The sequence below is a fragment of the Panthera onca genome, chromosome B4, assembly GCF_046562875.1.
Source record: "Panthera onca isolate mPanOnc1 chromosome B4, mPanOnc1 haplotype 2, whole genome shotgun sequence".
In the NCBI taxonomy this organism is placed as follows: Eukaryota; Metazoa; Chordata; class Mammalia; order Carnivora; family Felidae; genus Panthera; species Panthera onca.
In genome coordinates, this window is record NC_138345.1 from 123,248,380 (window position 1) to 123,266,696 (window position 18,317).

An 18,317-nucleotide genomic window follows, 5' to 3' on the forward strand; every position below is an offset into this window, starting at 1 on the left:
AGTGATTCAAATGAGCCATCGGGGTCTCTTCGGGAGAACTGTTTCTCTCAGTAGATAAAAGTCTCTTTCCAAGAACCGTTTTTCATTTTCTATGGATGCTGATTTCTTGCAAGATACATGGCAGAGCGAGGTTGTGGGCTTTGTCAGTCAGGGTTGGAGAGGAGGGAGGGCTGGAAAGTGGACACTTCAGGTGCAGGAGGGGTGAGTCCCTCATTATCCCTTCCTTACCAGCTGGGTAACTCTAGGCAAGCCACTCTACTACCCTGTGCCTCAGTTTCTTGATCTAGAAAACAGGGCAAAAGATAGGACTTAACCTCAGAGGATTACTTTGACCAGTAAATACGTGCATCCTTTATTATTATCTAGAACCCCATGTCATTTGCTATTTTGTGGAAAGCATTTGTCCTGCCAACTTTAATTTGGGACAATATTTGATTCTGCCTCATTCACACAAACACATTTCATGACCATTGCATGATTTCTGCTCGGTGTTGGCTGGTCCAGACCACTTATTTTAATGGTCAGACTCACCCAAACAGACGTGAAATCCATGCTGACTTAGCACTCAAGGTGCAGAACAATGGCAAGTATAAAAAGAAAAAGAGGGGCGCCTGGTGGCTCAGTCAGGTAAATGTTCGTCTCTCGGTTTCGGCTCAGGTCATGATCTCATGGTTTGTGAGTTTGAGCCCCACATCAGGATCCACGCTGACAGAGTGGAGCCTGCTTGGGATTCTCTCTCCCCTCTCTCTCTGCCCCTATCCCACTTGAGCGCTCTCTCTCTCTCTCTCTCTCTCTCAAACTTAAAAATATGAAAGAAAGAAAGAAAGAAAGAAAGAAAGAAAGAAAGAAAAAGCTTTTCTACCTCATTACAGCAGTACCTTCTGTCACTTCCCATTACTTTAAATCCTCTATTTGATTTTGGGCATTGCAATATCTGACTTTCTAGCTAAATGTCCCTCCCCACCAACATGTAATATAATGCTTGGCACATAGTAGGTATTCCCTGAATGATTAGTCAATGACTGAAATCCTCTAATGTCTAGAAAAGCTCTAATTCAGGTCTAGTATAGCCCAAAAGTGCAAAATCCATGCTTGTTTGGAATTAGCTTGTGAGTGAAATCAAAATTCTTTTGCTATATGAAGCATTTCCTTAATTGGCACCAACCTCCTATTAACCCTCATCAACCACCACTTCTCCCAAACCCCAACTACCAAGTTCCAGCCCCAATAAACTTTATATTATTCCCAGAACAGGTTGTGCCCTTTTACAACCCTGAAGCTTGGTACTTGCTGTTTTCTGTTTCTGAAATGCCCTTCAGAAGGTCATTTAAGCATGGCCAACTCCTACTAAACCTTCAAAACCCCAGCTTGAATGATTCCTCTTCAAGGACGTCTCCCAGACTTCTCAAGGCAGGATCGATAGCTCTCATCTCTGGGCTCCCTCAGTGCCCTGTGTAGAGCACTGAGTAAGAGGCCTGGCTTTAGAGTCCTGCTGAGGGCTGAACTAAAGTCCCAGCTTTGCAACTTATAAAGTGTGAAACCTGGGGCAAAGTACATGGCCTCTCTGAACTTCAGTCTCTTCATCTGCTAGTCAGCACCAAGAGCACCACCTGAAGGTTTCAGTGGGAATAATTTAATTAAAAATTTATAAAGTATTGGGGCACCTGGGTGGCTCAGTCGGTTAAGCGTCTGACTTCAGATTCAGGTCATGATCTCACGGTTCATGGTTTCGAGCCCCACATCGAGCTCTGTTGCTGACAGCTCAGAGCCCTGAGCCTGCTTCAGATTCTGTGTCTCCCTCTCTGCCCCTTCCCTGCTTGCACTGTCTCTCTCTCTCTCTCTCAAAAATAAGTAAACATTAAAAAAAGAAAATTATAAAGTACAAAAATTAAAAAGCCTAAAGGATAGCAAATGCTCAAGAAATAGTAGATAGTCCAATGCCTTCTATCACAGCACCTGACTATATTGTGATTCATACTCCTTTGTGTGAGACTGGATGATGCCAACAGGAGTTTTAATTATTCCTTATCTCTGGCCACTAGCACAGGACCTGGCACACAGTAAGTGCTTACTGCTTCCATGCAGAATGCTTCTTGCAGTCACAAACAAGTGAATCTGAGACCTTTCATTCCCTAGAGTGCCCAGGAGGCGCCCAGTCCCCCTGCAACGGCAGGGGCAGTTGTGCGGAAGGCATGGAAGGAAACGGAAGCTGCTCCTGCCAGGTAAGGTCAGAGACGTGGTCTCCTCCCCCTTCTCCTTTCCCGTGGTCCCTCCTTGAACACCTGTACAACAAGTGGGGTCTCTAAGAAATAGCAAGGTTCATGAAAAGAGTATACTATCAGCAATAAAATGACCTCTTAGGGGCTGGAGACCTTTGAGAGAGTCAGTTCACTGCTCGGCCTTAAGTGCATCCATCTATAATATGGGTTTGAAAAACACACCTATGTAATTACATCTGTTGAAAAAGTGAAGTGAGATCATCTATGTGAAAATATTTTGTGGGCCTCTACAGAGCTGTATAAATTACTGTCTTTGTTCCTGTTAATAATCACCACTATTGGGGCGCCTGGGTGGGTGGCTCAGTCGGTTAACCGTCTGACTTTGGCTCAGGTCATGATCTCACGGTTCATGGGTTTGAGATCTGCATCCAGCTCTGTGCTGACAGCTCAGAGCCTGGAGCCTGCTTCAGATTCTGTGTGTGTGTGTGTCTCTCTCTGCCCCTCCCCTGCTCATGTTATCTCTCTCTCTCTCTAAAAAATAAAATAAACATTAAAAAAAATTAAAAAAACAATAATCACCACTATTGGCAAACTACTCTGTGGTCACTGGGTCTAAGAGAAGAAAGTCTTTTGTTGTCCCATGAAAGTGACATGCTGTGAACTGCAAGCCTTAGATAATTTAAATACAAAGAAATTCCTCCGAAAGGGATGGACCTCAACTGTCTTCAGAAATGCAAAACTTGGGGTGCCTAAGTGGCTCAGTCTGTAAAGCGGTAAAGTGCCTGACTCTTGATTTCATCTCAGGTCATGATCTCACAGTTCGTGAGTTCGAGCCCCGTATCAGGCTCTGCCCTCTCAGCACAGAGCCTGCTTGAGATTCTCTTCCTCCCTCTCTGCCTCTTCCCCACTCATGCACATGCTCTCTCTCTCTTTCTCTCTGTCTCTGTCAAAAATAAATAAATCAATAAACCAAAAAAATACAAGAAAAGAAATACAAAACTAAGAGAGTTTTCATTTCACTCTTGAGTGAAATTAACGATGAGGCTGTTGGCACTTACCCTCTGGTTGTACCTCTGGGCTAACAAAGCAGTTCCCTTCGGAAGCTCTCCAGACTCTTAGTGAAAAGTGATGCAGGGATTAGTCTTCACGTTATAAAACCAGCAAAGAATAAAGGCAGAAATAGAAAGAAGGAGCTTCAGGAAAGCACAGATGGAAGATACAGTCGAGAAACAGATGTTGACCAGAGCATCAGTGAGAGATCCAGGGCTTCCCGGGACATAGATCACTTGGGTCTCACGCCATCTGCCTGGGTGTTCTGCAGGACGGGTTTGGGGGAGCGGCCTGTGAAACCTGCACGGATGACAATGTATTTGGACCCAGCTGCTCAGCAGGTATGTCTGATTTTTGTGTAATCAAATGCATTTGTAAAGGCTGAAGGTCAAACATGGCTTATGCAGCTGAAGGATATGTCAGGTGGCCTCAGAGAGGCTATTCTTAGGGAGGACTGGGGGGAAGCATCAAACAGTTATGCAGAACTAAGTCTACACAGGCAACACCAAGAGTGGACAAAAATGCAGTCTTTGAAAAGAGAGACAGTGTTTCCTGTGGTTTTCGGGGACCCCTCGCCAGAGATGCCTTCTGGCAAACTTGGCAACATACGGTTTCCTCTCTCCAGGTTCCAGGATCCAACATCCACCTGTTGCTTGCCCTGGAGGTCTTTCTGGGTCCTGGTCTCAGCACAGACTTTCTCCCCAGGAGCCTCTTCTTCCACAATGGGCCTCACCACACTCTGTCCCTTCCTTTTGGGGAATTCTCAAATACCTGAGGTGATCGAGGATTGTGGGCTCCATCTTGCAGATTAAACAAACAAACAAACATAACTGACGCTGGCTTGTCCACTCTCTTGGTCCCCACCCCCCGGAAGTGGACTCTGAGACAAGGTAGCAGATTTGTCAGGTGACCCCAGAAACACTAAGAAAATGGCATGGGGGAAACAAAGGGTGTGTCCCATCAAGCCAGACAAGTGTGGATGCTTAGAGATTAATGCCCTGGGGAACAGGGGCGTCAGTGTAGAATAGTCATCTGAGAGTCATCCCACCAGAGGGGAGCAGGAACCGCAGCATGGTAGGCAGACTGATGGCTTCCGCAAAGTGTCCATATCTAATCCCTTGGACCAAGGAATGTGTTACCTTACATGACAAGGGGACTTAGGTTTGCAGAAATAGAGAGATTTTCCTGGATTTTCCGGGCGGACCCACTGTACACAAAGGTCCTTAAATGTGGAGGAAGAACACAGAAAGTATAGTGTCAGCATGATGAGAAGTGAGAAAAACTCCACCAGCGTTTGCTGGCTTTGAACATGAAAGGGGGCCATAAGCCAAGCAACGTGGGCAGCCTCTAGAAGCCAGGAAAGACAAGATAACAAACTGATTCCAGCATGGGGCACCTGGGTGGCTCAGTCGGTTACACGTCTGACTCTTGATTTCAGCTCAGGTCGTGATCTCAGGGTTGTGAGATCGAGCCTCGAGTCAGGTTCCAAGCTCAGCACAGAGCCTGCTTGGGATTCTCTCTCTCCCTCTCTCTCTGTGTCCTCCTCCACTTGCTGTCTCGAAAAACAAACAAACAAACAAACAAACAAACAAACAAAAAAAACAGCCCCCAATGGGCATTTGGGCAGAGCAGCCTTCCTCGGAAGGGCTCACAGGCCTTACTGGAAGTTGGCCGCAATGCACAGAATTAGTAAGGCTTAGAGAACGTGGGCATGGAAGGGAGCATGTCTGCCGGATTCAGAGCCTCCCAAAAAGGATATGTCATGTAGCCTTTCTCCAACACCACCTTGGTTCTGGCCTTTATGGAAAAGTCAAATTTAGTAGGCACGGCTTTGATTCAAATATTTTTTGCAAGAAAACCTATGCACATACATAGACATCTCATCCCCATACATTTGCACTGTGTAATAACTTTGACCTGAAGCAGCAGAGGTATTGTCTCCTTCTAATCCATGGTTCCTTGAAGGCAAGACTTGTCTTTATCTCCAGTACCTCCCACAGTGCTGCCTGATGAGTAATTGAAGGAGTGTATAAACGAGTGAATGAATGAATGAATGAATGATCTAATTCACTCCAACCACATTGTCCTGACCCACAAACTTGATTTTGAGAGGCAGCACGTAGAGATAATTAGAGCCTTGGCTTTACACTCAGACTGGCTTCAGCCTAGGGCTTCTAATTGTGAGAACTTTAAGTTTCCTAAGCACATTCTCTGTCTTTGTCTTCATCTGTAAAAATAGAAACAATACTGTCTCCTTCAGTGTTGTTTTGAGGATTTAGTGAGATAATCAGTGCACAATATATGTTAGCAATTATTAATACCTATTATTTCCTAGTGGCCCCCAATCTTATGTTTTTGTTCACCGACCGCTCCATAGATTATTTCATAAAGTGTCGGCAAAAACGAATTTAAAACAGACGTTGGTATTCAGTGTGTTTTTAACATTATATATTATATTAAGGGAAATGTCTCCCAAATTGGCCCTTCCTTACCATAATACTAGGATCTGAATCACATATTTTAAATAAATATTGAAATGGAAAGAAAAAAAAATAGCATCCAACACTGTTTACTTAACCAAGAAAGCCAAGTACGGTTTGGGGGTGAAAATTTGGAAAGAAGATGAGTCCATGGTGCCTCCAAGAGTTGGTGCTGGTTGCTGATACAAGGAAATTCTAAACACTTCTAAAGAAAGTGTCCTGCCTTCACACCTGTTTGTGCCGTGGAGGGAGGGAGGGCAAATGAGCAGGAGAAACAAAGGGAGGTGGATCAGGAACCTAACCTGACGTTCAGGGAAAAAAAGTCCAAGCTCTAGGTTCCAATCAATAGAACTTTGGAGATGATGGAATGTCCTGAATCTGCACCATCCAAGCAGGCGTCGGACATACGTGGCCACTGAGCACCTGAAATACAGCTAGTGCAACAAAGAACTGAGTTTTAAATCTTAGTTCATGTCATTTAATTGAGATTTGAATAGCTATGGGCTGCCTGGGGGACTCAGTTGGTTGAGCATCAGACTTTAGCTCAGGTCATGATCTCCTAATTTGTGAGCAAGCCTGAATCAGGCTTGCCGCTGCCAGCCCAGAGCCCACTTCACATCCTCGGTCTCCCTGTCTCTCTGCCCCTCTCCCCTTCCTTCTCAAAATAAATAAATATTTAAATATGTATACATATGTGCATTATATATATAACACACATACATATTATATAAAGAAAAATAAATAAATTTAGATAGCCGCATATGCCACACGTGGCTAGTCTCCACCATATTGTATGGTGCAGCTCCAGAACATAATGGTTAAGAGATCAGGCTTTGAAATCAGACTGTCATGAGTTTGAAACCACCCCAAGCTGCTGTGTGACTCAGGGCAAGCTATTTAACCTCCCAAAGCCTTCTTCATCTATAAAACAGGAATAATAACACCTGCCTGTGGGACTGACAGTGTAGCAAAGCCTTAAGCAGCAGGTCACAAACACTCACTCAATGGAAGCACATAGGCAGTGAGGACAAAATCAGTCCAACGATAAGCAAGCCATGGATGGACGGATGGATGGATGGATGGATGGATGGATGGATGGATGGATGGATGGCTCAGTGATGGCTGGTCCTTTTCCATTAACCAGGACAAGAGCAACTTACAAACTTTCTCAGCTGGGCCTCCACTGGGTGCCAGTGTTGTTTCATCCAGTGAGGCACTGGTCCCATAGCGGTGGCAGCTCTGTCTGTAAGTAGGACAGCTCTATTAGCCACAGTTTATTTTTAACACTGACTTTAACCTGCTGCCAGAACCCTCTCCTATCCTGCTGTTGATTAGTTTAGAAATGATTTAGAGTCACATCAGCCGAGGATTTTTATCCCTGCTGCCAATGCCCTAGGCTGCTCTGTGCCTCTCTCCTGGTTAGGGCAGATTGCAAAGTCCACTTTCTCCAACATAACCCTCAGATCATTCCCACAGCTGTGTCACGTTCATAGCAGCAGCTAGAATTTGTGGAGCACCTGCTATGCACCAGACAGTGTGCAAAGTTTGACCTGCGATGGTCTCTCTGGATTCCCACAACTGTGCGAGCTGGGTTCCTCATTTTATGGAGAAAGAAGCAGGTTTCTCAAGGTCAAGCAGCTATTTCAGGGACAGAAGCAGAATTTGGCTCCAAATAGCTGACTCCAGAGCCTGGGTGCCCAAACACGGCACTGTTCTGCCCCTGGTGAGATCTACCATGCATTAGACCCCTGACAATGATATTCTAAAGAGGAGACAGATTCGCCAAGGGGCTGGAAATGCAGGTGACAATTGTGATCTGTAACAGGATGCTACAGGAACACGGGAGAGCTAGCAGCTCACTCTGCCAAGTGGCATAGCACTGAGGGCTTCAGGCACAGTCCCTCTGACCCAAATGGCCAGAACTTCGACACCTTTAAAGTCACACACCCCAAGTTTTTTCATGTCTCTAAAGATTTGCTGACACCAGTTCAAAAAATTCCAAGGACTCTTTAAAAGACATATCAGAATCCCTCCACCACTCACTTCTCCTTCCCAGGGACACTTTCTTGGCAATGGCTGGTGACCCTGCAATGTGTATCAGACATTCCCCAAGGCTGTCCTTGCCTGGTCAGTTAATCCAGTACAGAGTCTATACCAGAAGACAGGACAAAGGGAAAAGCTCACAGCATGTAGCCCAGAGGGAAGCTTAGTGACAAGGACAGCTTTAGCAGTTAGCATCTAAGTTGGGAGCCTGGGCTGAGTTACATTCAACTCCGCCTTCTGCCTCCTCGCCCTCTTCCACTGGCTACATGACACTCAAGACCTTGAACCTCTTAGTCCGGCTTCCCCACTGCACTGTGAGTCCTTGAGTTTAGGTATTGTGAACTACTCATATTCATATATCCAGTAACTCCTACGGTGACTGCCTCTAGGTAGGAGCTGGGTAGATAGTTTTGTTTTGTTTTGTTTTTTAAATGAAAGAGATGACTTTTTTTTTTTTAAATGTTTATTTATTTTGAGAGAGAGGTCGGGAGGGGCAGAGAGAGAGGGAGAGAGAGACTCCCAGGCAAGCTCCACGCTGTCAGCACAGAGCCCAACGTGGGGCTCGAATTCACGAACCGTGAGATCATGACCTGAGCCAACATCAAGAGTCGGACCCTTAACCGACTGAGCCACCCAGGTGCCCCTGGGTAGATATTTTGTAATTGAATTGAGCCTTCTCTACCGAGACATAGTACACCTCCCTCCACACCCCAGTTACCCCCGTGACCAATTTGACTTCTCTCTGGAACTCCTCTTCCAACAGCTACAGCCGTAGGTGAACATCAAAGTGCTCTGTTAAAATAGAAAGGATGGCAAATCAGTTTTTGAAGTGAGGATGATGATTCCAAATCCGATTCAAAAGTTCACATTATCTGAATGGATAGTTGAGCTAGGAGTCTCCCATTCTTCATACGTAATTCAGAGTTGATGAGCCCCACCTCACAGGGTGCGGCTAGCATCAGATGAGATAATGCTTGTAAAGCAAGTGGCAAAATGCCTGATGGGTAGTAAGTGCTCAACAGAGGGAAGTGCAGGGCCCGTTCTACAGTGAGCTGAGGGAGGGACATGCCTCAGGTGCCAAATTTAAATAGGCATCAAAAACTCAGTAATCAAGGGGCACCAGGGTGGCTCAGTCGGTTAAATGTCTAACTCTTGGTTTTGGCTCAGGTCATGATCTCACAGTTCGTGGGTTTGAGGCCCATTTCGGGCTCTGCACTGCCAGTGTGGAGCCTGCTTGGGATTCTCTGTCCCTCTCTCTGCCCCTTTCCTGCTCATGCTCTATCTCTGTCGACATAAATAAATAAACTTTAAAAATAAAATAAAATTATTGAATAAAACATCAAAATACCAAAGAAAGGCAGGATCCAGCTCTGCACTTGAGCTACCCTGTCTCATTCTCCCCACCTTCTGCCCTGCCTCCCCCTTCTCTCCCTATATCCTGTCTCCCCTCCTCACCTGAATCCTGGTCCTGCAGGATGTTGTCTTTGTTGATAATCTAGTTGTACAGTTATTAGTATGGTTATAAAGCACCCACAAAAAATGTTGTAGGTAAATACAGAGAGGGGGTGAGGGCTTCCAAGGGATTCCCGTCTAATAGAAGAAAAAAAATGCACACACTGAGAAAGAAAAAGCAGCCCTGACAGCTGTTGGCGGTCAGCCTTTTTGCTCCCAGCTAGGCTGTGGTGCTGCCCCACTGAGCACAGACAATTTCACGGAATATCACCATCGATGACTTGCTATATCCATGCTGGAACAAGACACAGAAACTAAGCCACTGCGAAATCACATCTGGACAGAGAAATGAACAATGACAATGGGCAACAATAAAAATAACCCGATAGCTGCCTCTCCTGGTCACCGTGAGTCGGGGAGCTGCTCACCCTTCAAGACCAACCAAAGCCCCCACCTCCGTGGTGCCACTCAGTGGTCCCAGTGCAGAATCTGATTCTCGGGGCTCCAACAGCACCTTCTTTGTACCTTGTCCCCTACCACACCCTACTGTAACTACCAACTTTAAACCTGGTCCACTATCACACCAGACTGTCTATGCCTGAGAGCCTACTACCACCATTGGTCAAACAAAGTCAGCAGCAAGGGTCAGCAGTTGTGACAGAAGCAGCAGAGCCACTCGGGGATTTCCGTTGGCATGCAAAAAGAGAACACGTTGGAGGCCAAGTCATGGAGGTGTGAGATGCAGGAGGCGTGTCTCTCCTAGGCCAGCCCACCCATCTCTTCCTCCCATTGTCATTGATCTATCCTGTCCTAGTGTGTGTCAGGCTGTGTTGGGATGGGCTGCCTTCCTCTGCCGTTAGACTTGGAGGGCACGGACTTTACCCTTTTTATCTCTGGGTCATTAATCCCAAGCACAGCACCCTGGACAAGAGAGGTGTTCAATATGTGTTATAAAGGAAGGAAGATAAACTAATGAGTCGTCCCCATGTGCTTAGAACCTAAGATGTATAAAAGGAAGCAATGGAAAGTGAAAAGTAAAGTTGTTGGAATTAGATTGGACAGAGCCTTGTTCGCCAAAGAGAGGGATTTAGATTTCATTTGGTTATCAGTTGGGAGTCACTGAGATATTTGGGGGGAAGATCACCTGATGCCATTACTGATCATATGAAATGGGTGGAACGGAGAGGTGAGAGCTTGGAGAGCAAGGCCAGGTAAAATGCTACTGCAGCAGTCCAGGCAAAACATGATAAACACCTGAAGGAGAACAGTTCTGATGGATACAAAAAGCAGGAGATTGAGGTGGACACAAGAATTCAAAGGATTTTTTTATTAGATGTTTGGAATACTTTATTCATCCTTGCTTTTCCAGTATTTGGTTAGGTTTTTAAGCAAGTGGGTCTTCTTAATTATGTTTCACTTGAATTAGTATGAAATTGGCTGACACTGAATACATGTGTAATAGGCAGAAGTATGGCCCCCCCAAAGAAGTCCGTATCCGGATCCCTGGAACTTGTAAATGTGTTAGGTTACATGGCAAAAGTGAATTAAGAATTAATTAATTAATTAAATTAAGATAATAAATTTGTGTGGTTTTAAGTCATAATTAAGTTGTGAGGTAATTTGTTCCAGCAGCAAAAGGAAGCCAATACAGTATGTTGCACAGAGGTCTGGGCCTAGGATGCTGGCAACCCAGCCAGGTAATAAATCTTGCTACAAATGAGCTGCAAACTGAGTGCTAAGGAATTGACTATTTATTTCAAATGCCCCTCATTTGTCATTTCTGAAACGATCTGTCAGTGAGCCAAAAAGCCTGCTATTTCAAGCTAGAAATCATGGCATAGTTATTCTCTGCCCTTTCAAATTTCTTTTTTATGCTTGAATTTCCCCCATCATTCAGGAAGGAGGATTTACTCTAGTAGAGAGAAGATCCCCACCACCAGCAATGATTGAGCCAGTGGTAGCTTCTCTGTGTTAAATAGGACAGACGCATACCAAACAACAAGTTAATTCTCTTCTTGAGGTGTACAAAGATGAAGTAACTAGTTTAAAAGTGGAGAAAAGCACTCCAGTGCATTCCAGTGCACCAACACATTATCTCATCCAGCTGCAGAAATTGCATGAGGAAGGGATTACTGCCCTCATGTTATATGTAAATAAATTGAAGGTAATAAAAGGAAAATGAAGCCAAGATCTAAACCAGGTTCTCCAGGACCCCAAATTTATGGTTCTTCCCCTCTCATCGTGCAGATTCTCGATAAAAACTCTCTCAAAGCATTACTCCTCCAGAATCTTTGGAAGAGGTCTACATTGAGTAACGAACAACCCCCATGTTCTGTCTGCAGTGTGCAGCTGTGTGCACGGCGTATGCAATGGTGGGGTGGACGGTGACGGAAGCTGCGAGTGCTACTCCGGGTACACTGGCCCCAGCTGTGACAAGGGTAAGTACTGCTGCTTTCCTTGACGCTATCCTGGGTCAGATAGGCACAGACACATGTGCTTCAACTTTGTATTCACATAGTCGCATCCTGGGGCTCTACATGGGCAAGGTGCCATCAAATGTTTTCCTGGGAGGACACCAAAAATTAAAAAGACAGGGAAAAAAAGAAAAAGAGAGGATGGGAGGGGGAAGGGAGGAGTGGGAAGGGGAGGGGAGGGAAGAGATAGTCTAGAAGAGTGGCACTCATGGAAGATTTGGGAGCAATGTACTGACATAACTATGCTTTAGGAAGGTCAAGCTGGTGACAGTGCAAAGGATAGAATAGAGAGGGTTGGAAAACCAGCCAAGGTCATTGTAATAAGTTGGCCACCCAGTAAGGGAGGTAAGGTGTGTTCTCAGTTGCAGGTCTCAAGGACAGAACACATTCATAGGAAACGGAGACCCGCTAAGGTTAAGTGATTCACTAGAGGTCACAAAACTAGTAAATCGAAGAGCTGGAACTCAGATCATGTGAAATTCTTTAAATGCTCTATCACACTGGGCCCAAGCAAGAGGTAGAAACCACAGGGTGATCGAAACAAGGGAAGTATAATATAAAGAATTAGCAAGCTATGACAGGAGAGTGGTTCGCAAAGTGAACCCTAGGGCGGCCGAGCATAACAGAGAAGGCAAACTTGGAAAGGGTGGCCATCCCCAAGGCTGAGTTCAAATCTTTTTGGAGAAGGTATGGTGGCAGCCCACTGGGTAGAGAAGAAGTTTTCTGGTTTGCCCAAGCCGGCATGGAACCACGGTCATTAGGCACACGAAAAACAACCCTCCGGGACACTGATGAGCCAAGCCTGGTGGGCAAGCACACAGAGGGAGTTGGGGTGTGGTGGGTGCCAGACTTGGAGTGTGCAATGTCCGTGTGTGGAAAAGCTGCAGGAAGGTGGTCACTGGGTCCGGGTTGAGGATGCAGGGCCACCAATAGAGTGTATACTCTGAGTGCATGGCTGGGGCAGAGCATCACTGAATGTCCTCACACGTTTGCACCACTGACAGACTATGCAACAGCAGCAAGCAAACACAGCAGAAACACAACACTGCACAAAGGAAGCAACAAGAGGAGCCTTCTCCTACAATGGCCCTCAAGCACCCCCTACTGGCCAAACTTAACATATCACTGTAAAGGAGAAATGTTCGGAATCTTATCAAAGAGCAGGTAATGAAGGGTGAATTTGGAGCTTATCCATTATGAAATTGGACATTCTTCCTGTGACACTAGCCTCACTTATCCTCTGGATTTTACTCTTCTGATCTATAAAATGAAAGGATTGGACAAGATTCCAATTCAACGAATTCCTACTCGTTTTATTGAAAATCACTGAGGCACTACTAACAGTAAGGAGGATGAATAAAACACAGCCTCTGGAGGGGGCAGACGCTCAAATGACCCGTTCAAATCAACAGCAGAATGAAACTCAAATGAATAGGATAACCCCTTTTGTAGACCTCAGTCAGCCTACTTCTAAGGCTACTCCTGTCATTGCCCAGTGGACTCATGAGCAAAGATTTTTTTTAATAAGATAGCAGACATAGTCCAGAAGCCAGATTCATGAAGAATATAGACATATTTGCCTCCAAATGACAAAATAATTCTGCCAAATCAAAAGGTAAACAATAGACTGGCACAAAATATCTGCAACCCACAGAGCAGAAAAGTTTTTCTAATAACATAAAGTCCATAGGCCATTTGCCAAAGAGCAGCAACTTCACAGGAGAAGAAATAAAAACTAGCCAATAGGTATAGAAAAAGTGCTTACCCCCAAGCAGAAATGCAAATGAATCACAGGTTCATTTAAAACCATAATGAAGTGGTATTTCAGAGATTTGGAGGTTTGGGTTTGGTTTTAGTTTTTTGCTCACTATGTTACATAGATTGCAAAGATAGATAATACCCACCTGTGGGTATGAGGGAAATCACAGTACTGTCAACAGAGAGATGAATTGATGCAACCTGAGGGAAATTTATCCATTAAATTTTAAAATATGCTTATAGTTTGCTGCTCTGGCCCCAATTCTAGGGATTTACCTGGAAAAAGAGAGACACAAGCACCAGTAGGTAAAAATATATGTACAAAGAAATCCAGAACAGTGTTGTCTGGAAACGACTGGAAGATTCATCAGTAGAAAATGGTTGAGTGAACTGTGGTATATCCTATACCAGTCAGGATAATGCCAGCTGCTGTAAGAAACAAACACAAGAATTCACTGGCCTAACACAAAGGTTTCAAAACTGTACCAAGGCACCCCAAGGTACCACATCAAACTCACAAGGGTGTTATGGGGATATTTTAATTTTTTTTTTTTTTAAGTTTACTTACTTACTTTTGAGAGAGAGCAAGAGCACAAGCAGGAAAGGGGCAGAGAGAGAGAGAGAGAGACACAGAATCCAAAGCAGGCTCCAGGCTCTGAGTTGTCAGCACAGAGCCCAGTGCGGGGCTCAAACTCACAAACTGTGAGATCATGACCTGAACTGAAGTTGAATGCTTAAGCAACAAGCCACCCAGGTGCCCCTGGGATATTTTAAACTTTTGAGGGAGACAGTGATGCGTCTGCAGAATACTGTACAAATGCTAGCTTGAGTTCACAATTTCAACATTAGGTAGCACTACATCCCTTTCAACAATGTCATATCTTTATAAAGCTCTGTTTTCAGTGCTTGCTAAGATAAAAAGCAGGTATCATGCAAAAATCCTTTCTAATGGAATAAGCATGATGGTTTCCAATCTGATTCCAAGGTTTAAGAAGTTGGGCAGTGTCCAAAAAGCTCACACATTCCAGGGGCACCTGGGTGGCTCAGTTGGTTGAGCATCTAACTCTTGATTTCGGCTCAGGTCATGATCTCACAGTTCATGGGATGTGAACCACGCATGCATGTGCTCTCTGTCTCTCAAAATAAATAAATAAGCATGTTTTTTTTTTTTTTTAAAAAAAAGCTCACATATTCCATTTACAAGTAAATGTGGTTATTTAAAAATGAAGTAAAAATCTTTCTCTTTATATTAACCACATTACTTTTTCAGATAGCTACTAAGGTCTCATGACCCACTTACTGAATTCCTTGGTTCTAACAACTTAATAAATGGACCTGGTAGGTATTTCTTTTGGGACATGAAGAAAGTTAAGATACTAAACACTATGACCTGAGAATTTAGGGAACCTCTGGCTTACTCATGTACGGTCCAGTGTGGGAATCTGACACCAGCTTCCCGCTACATGGCGATTACAGTTCCAGATTTTTCTATTTTGTGCCTCTGCCATTCTATAGCACCTCAGAGTGCTCTGCTTTGAGCCATGGAAAGAAGAAGACAGGATGGAAAAGTCCCTGCTTATGAAATCCAAGATGACACATACAAATTCCTCTCAATATTCCATCAATGGAAAGTAGTCACATGACCCCACCTGGATGCAAAGGGGTTGAAAATGTAATCCTTGAAAGGGCAGCCACTTCCCGGCAACAATTCTACTCTATGGAAAGAATTGGGGGAATATTCTCTATGAATGTTTGGTTCAACTAGCCACTGTTGGGGACAATCCCCAGTTGAGTGTCTCATATTTATATGCCTCTTGAGTGTGGCACACTGACTGCTCTTCACTCCAATATCTTTTCAAGGATGTTTGTATCACAAACAGCCTTGGAAGATGTAGGGTGTCTCTTGGGAACGAAGTATAGACAGGCTTACTGCCTGTTCTAGTTATCAATGGCTTGCCTTTCAGCTCAAAAGTTGTCCTCTTTGCCTGCTCTGTGATAATGGAGGGGAACTTGTAAATATCTCTCACTTGCCAGCTAGCAAGACATAAAGTCTTATCAATAGAGAGTTTTGGAGGGACACTGAAGAAGGAAGGTTTTTCTCTTCCTGTTTCTGGTTTAGCTCACTCACCAGAGCCGCAGAGAACATAGTTTTTCTCCACTGCTCAGTCCTACACAGTTTATCTAGTGATAGATTCCTGCAGGGCTCAGCTTTCTCCAGGGTTTGACCACTGCATACTTTGTCAAGTGCTTGACTGAGGTGGCAGCAGTAGAGCCAGGAGCCCCAGACAGCACAGGCCTGTGCCCCACCATGCAGAGATGTGCTTGCTGTTTGGTATGGCTTCTCCTCGATGCCATGCACACCAAGGTCTCTGCAGGGTTGGCCATCTGGAGAGCCAGCCATCCCACCTCTCCCACACAGACGACCCCTGAAGATGTTCTGGCCCCAGCCACAGAACTATACTACACTTCTGTGGGGGTGGCTTCTTAGTTTCTGGTTCCGGTGGCACCCAGTGGCCAGCAGCTTCCCCAGGCACTAAGTGAACCCGGGAAGCTGGGCACCTCTTTGTGGATGACCTTCCCTAGAGCCCTAAGGGGAAGATTTCCAGCAAGTCTCACCATTAAGGCACCTCACCACCTTCTCTACCATTCAGTGACCAAGGCATGCCTTTTCCAGTGACATCTGGATCTCAGTCCTGGACAGAGGAAGGCTCTACCTTGGGTATTTATCTCAATCCTGGGAAAGAGGTTGCTCTTTATATACCTGCTATTTCTTCATTCTTTAGAAGTCCTTTTAACACTCATGAACCAATTCCCCATTATTGTAATTTTCCATTGATAATTCTTTACACCAAAACATTCCCTTATTGTGTGGTTTCTGTCTCCTGCCTGGGCCCTAACTAATACATTGCCTAGTACTTAAAAAACAAAACAAAACTTAGATTCCCTAAGATTGGGGCTCCTCCCCTGTAATGAAATGAAATCCACTTCATGACCCTTTCTGCATTGTCCCAGGGGACTCGGGGCTTGGAAGAACTAATGCAAAACTGCCAACACTCTGGCTATTACTCTTGATGTGAGCAATAAAATGTCCTTCATCTCTGACCCAGGAATCTCATAGCTTCTACTAGCATCCGTGGAACTACATTAGCTCAATTTCGTAGCTTTGCATGTTGGATAATATGCCAGATTCCTTATAGTTTCTGACAACCATCTGTGCCCCCGATGTGATGAAGCACCACACAGTTGTTAGAGATTACAGTGGATCCTTAAATAGCTCCATAATATTTGGTTAAATTAAAAATCAATTTGCTAAATATTTTCACAGGATTCCATTTTGTTTAAAAAAACATCTAAATAAATTTATAGGTGAATGTAGTATATGGGTTGTTGATATTGTTTACTTTGGGAATGAAATGGAAGAATGAGAATAAGAAAGAGTTAATTTTTACTTTCTACATTCTGGGGTTTTTTGAATGGTTGCAGTGAGTCTTTTTTAATTACTCTTTTTAATCACAAAGAACATTACTTTGGTTGAATTTTTCAGAATCAGTTATTCTACTAATGCAGGTACCTCAACAATATTCCTTTGCAGCCATCCCTGAATGTGCAGACTTGCTCTGCCCAGAAAATTCCAGATGCTCACCTTCCAGCCAAGATGAAACAAAACTAGTATGCAAATGCCTTCCCAATTACCAAGGCGATGGCCAATACTGTGAACGTGAGTAGGATTTAGATCCTGCTAGTCATTCATTGAGATGTTTAGGTTACTAAACAGAAAAAAAACAAAACTTCATAACCTCTCTAATGTTAACACAATGACACTTCTATTTCTCTCTGTGTTAAGTTAAATGAAATATATAACAAGTACCGAGAAAATGTTCATCTGTGGTAGCTGTTCAATAAGTGGCAATTTCTGCTTCTATTATCAAAGCACATAAATAGATTCTTACACATAGTTTTATATCAACCATAGCAATGTTAGGATAAAATACAGTCTGTCTTTCTTCTTTCTTTATCCTTCCTTCCCTCCTTCCTTCCTTCCCTCCCTTCCTTCCCTTCTTTCTTTCCTTCCTTCCTTCTTTCCTTCCTCCCTTCCTTTCTTTTTCTTTTCATGCTCATTCACTTTGTGAGAGGTTGTGTTATGTATTGAACATGAACTCTCAAGTCAGGCTGCCAGCATTCAAATCCTAGATCTGCTTATTATGAACTACATGACCTTGGACAAATTCTTTAACCTGCCTGTGCCTCCATTTTCCTATCTATCAAATGAGAATAATAATGGCTCCTCTCTTAGAGAGTTGTTGTAAGAATTAACTGAGTTAATGTATGGCAAATGCTTAGACAGGGCCAGTGCATATAAATACTACAAGAATTAGTGCTTTCCTTCATGCTATTTTATATTTAAATCCACACATAACATGGCATAGTAATATATCAATACCATATTTTTAGTTATAATCTCTGACAGCCATACATGAATCTGTTCAACAGGTAGGGGGCATCAGGTGGGGTAAGATGAACTGTTTCTCTCTCTCTTAAAACAATGAATTGCCTGTGCAACTTTGATGAGCTCTTATCCTGTCATTGCCTCTCAAGCCATCAATCCATGTTTAAAAGAAATATGCCATCCTCACGCTCTTTGCACGTACGAGGGACCGAATCGGCACAGTTGCACATGCCAAGAAGGCTACCACGGGGATGGCCGAGTGTGCTTACCAGTGGACCCCTGCCAGACGAACTATGGAAACTGCTCTGCAAAGTCTACAGTGTGCATATATGACAGTCCTGGACAGGTGAGCACATGATGCTTGGAACTGGGGTGTCTCGCAGTAGGACAGCCA

At 44.2% G+C, this 18,317-nt stretch overlaps 1 protein-coding gene across 1 annotated transcript in view; it reads left to right on the forward strand.

Moving 5' to 3' along the window:
• Positions 1-18,317, forward strand: part of STAB2 (stabilin 2) — a 164,291-nt gene that overhangs the window by 27,641 nt on the left and 118,333 nt on the right. The window contains exons 4-8 of the mRNA XM_060656580.3: positions 2,137-2,222; positions 3,541-3,610; positions 11,587-11,682; positions 17,069-17,194; positions 18,073-18,269. Coding sequence (XP_060512563.3) covers positions 2,137-2,222; positions 3,541-3,610; positions 11,587-11,682; positions 17,069-17,194; positions 18,073-18,269 — 575 coding nt within the window. The remainder of the gene's footprint in view (positions 1-2,136; positions 2,223-3,540; positions 3,611-11,586; positions 11,683-17,068; positions 17,195-18,072; positions 18,270-18,317) is intronic.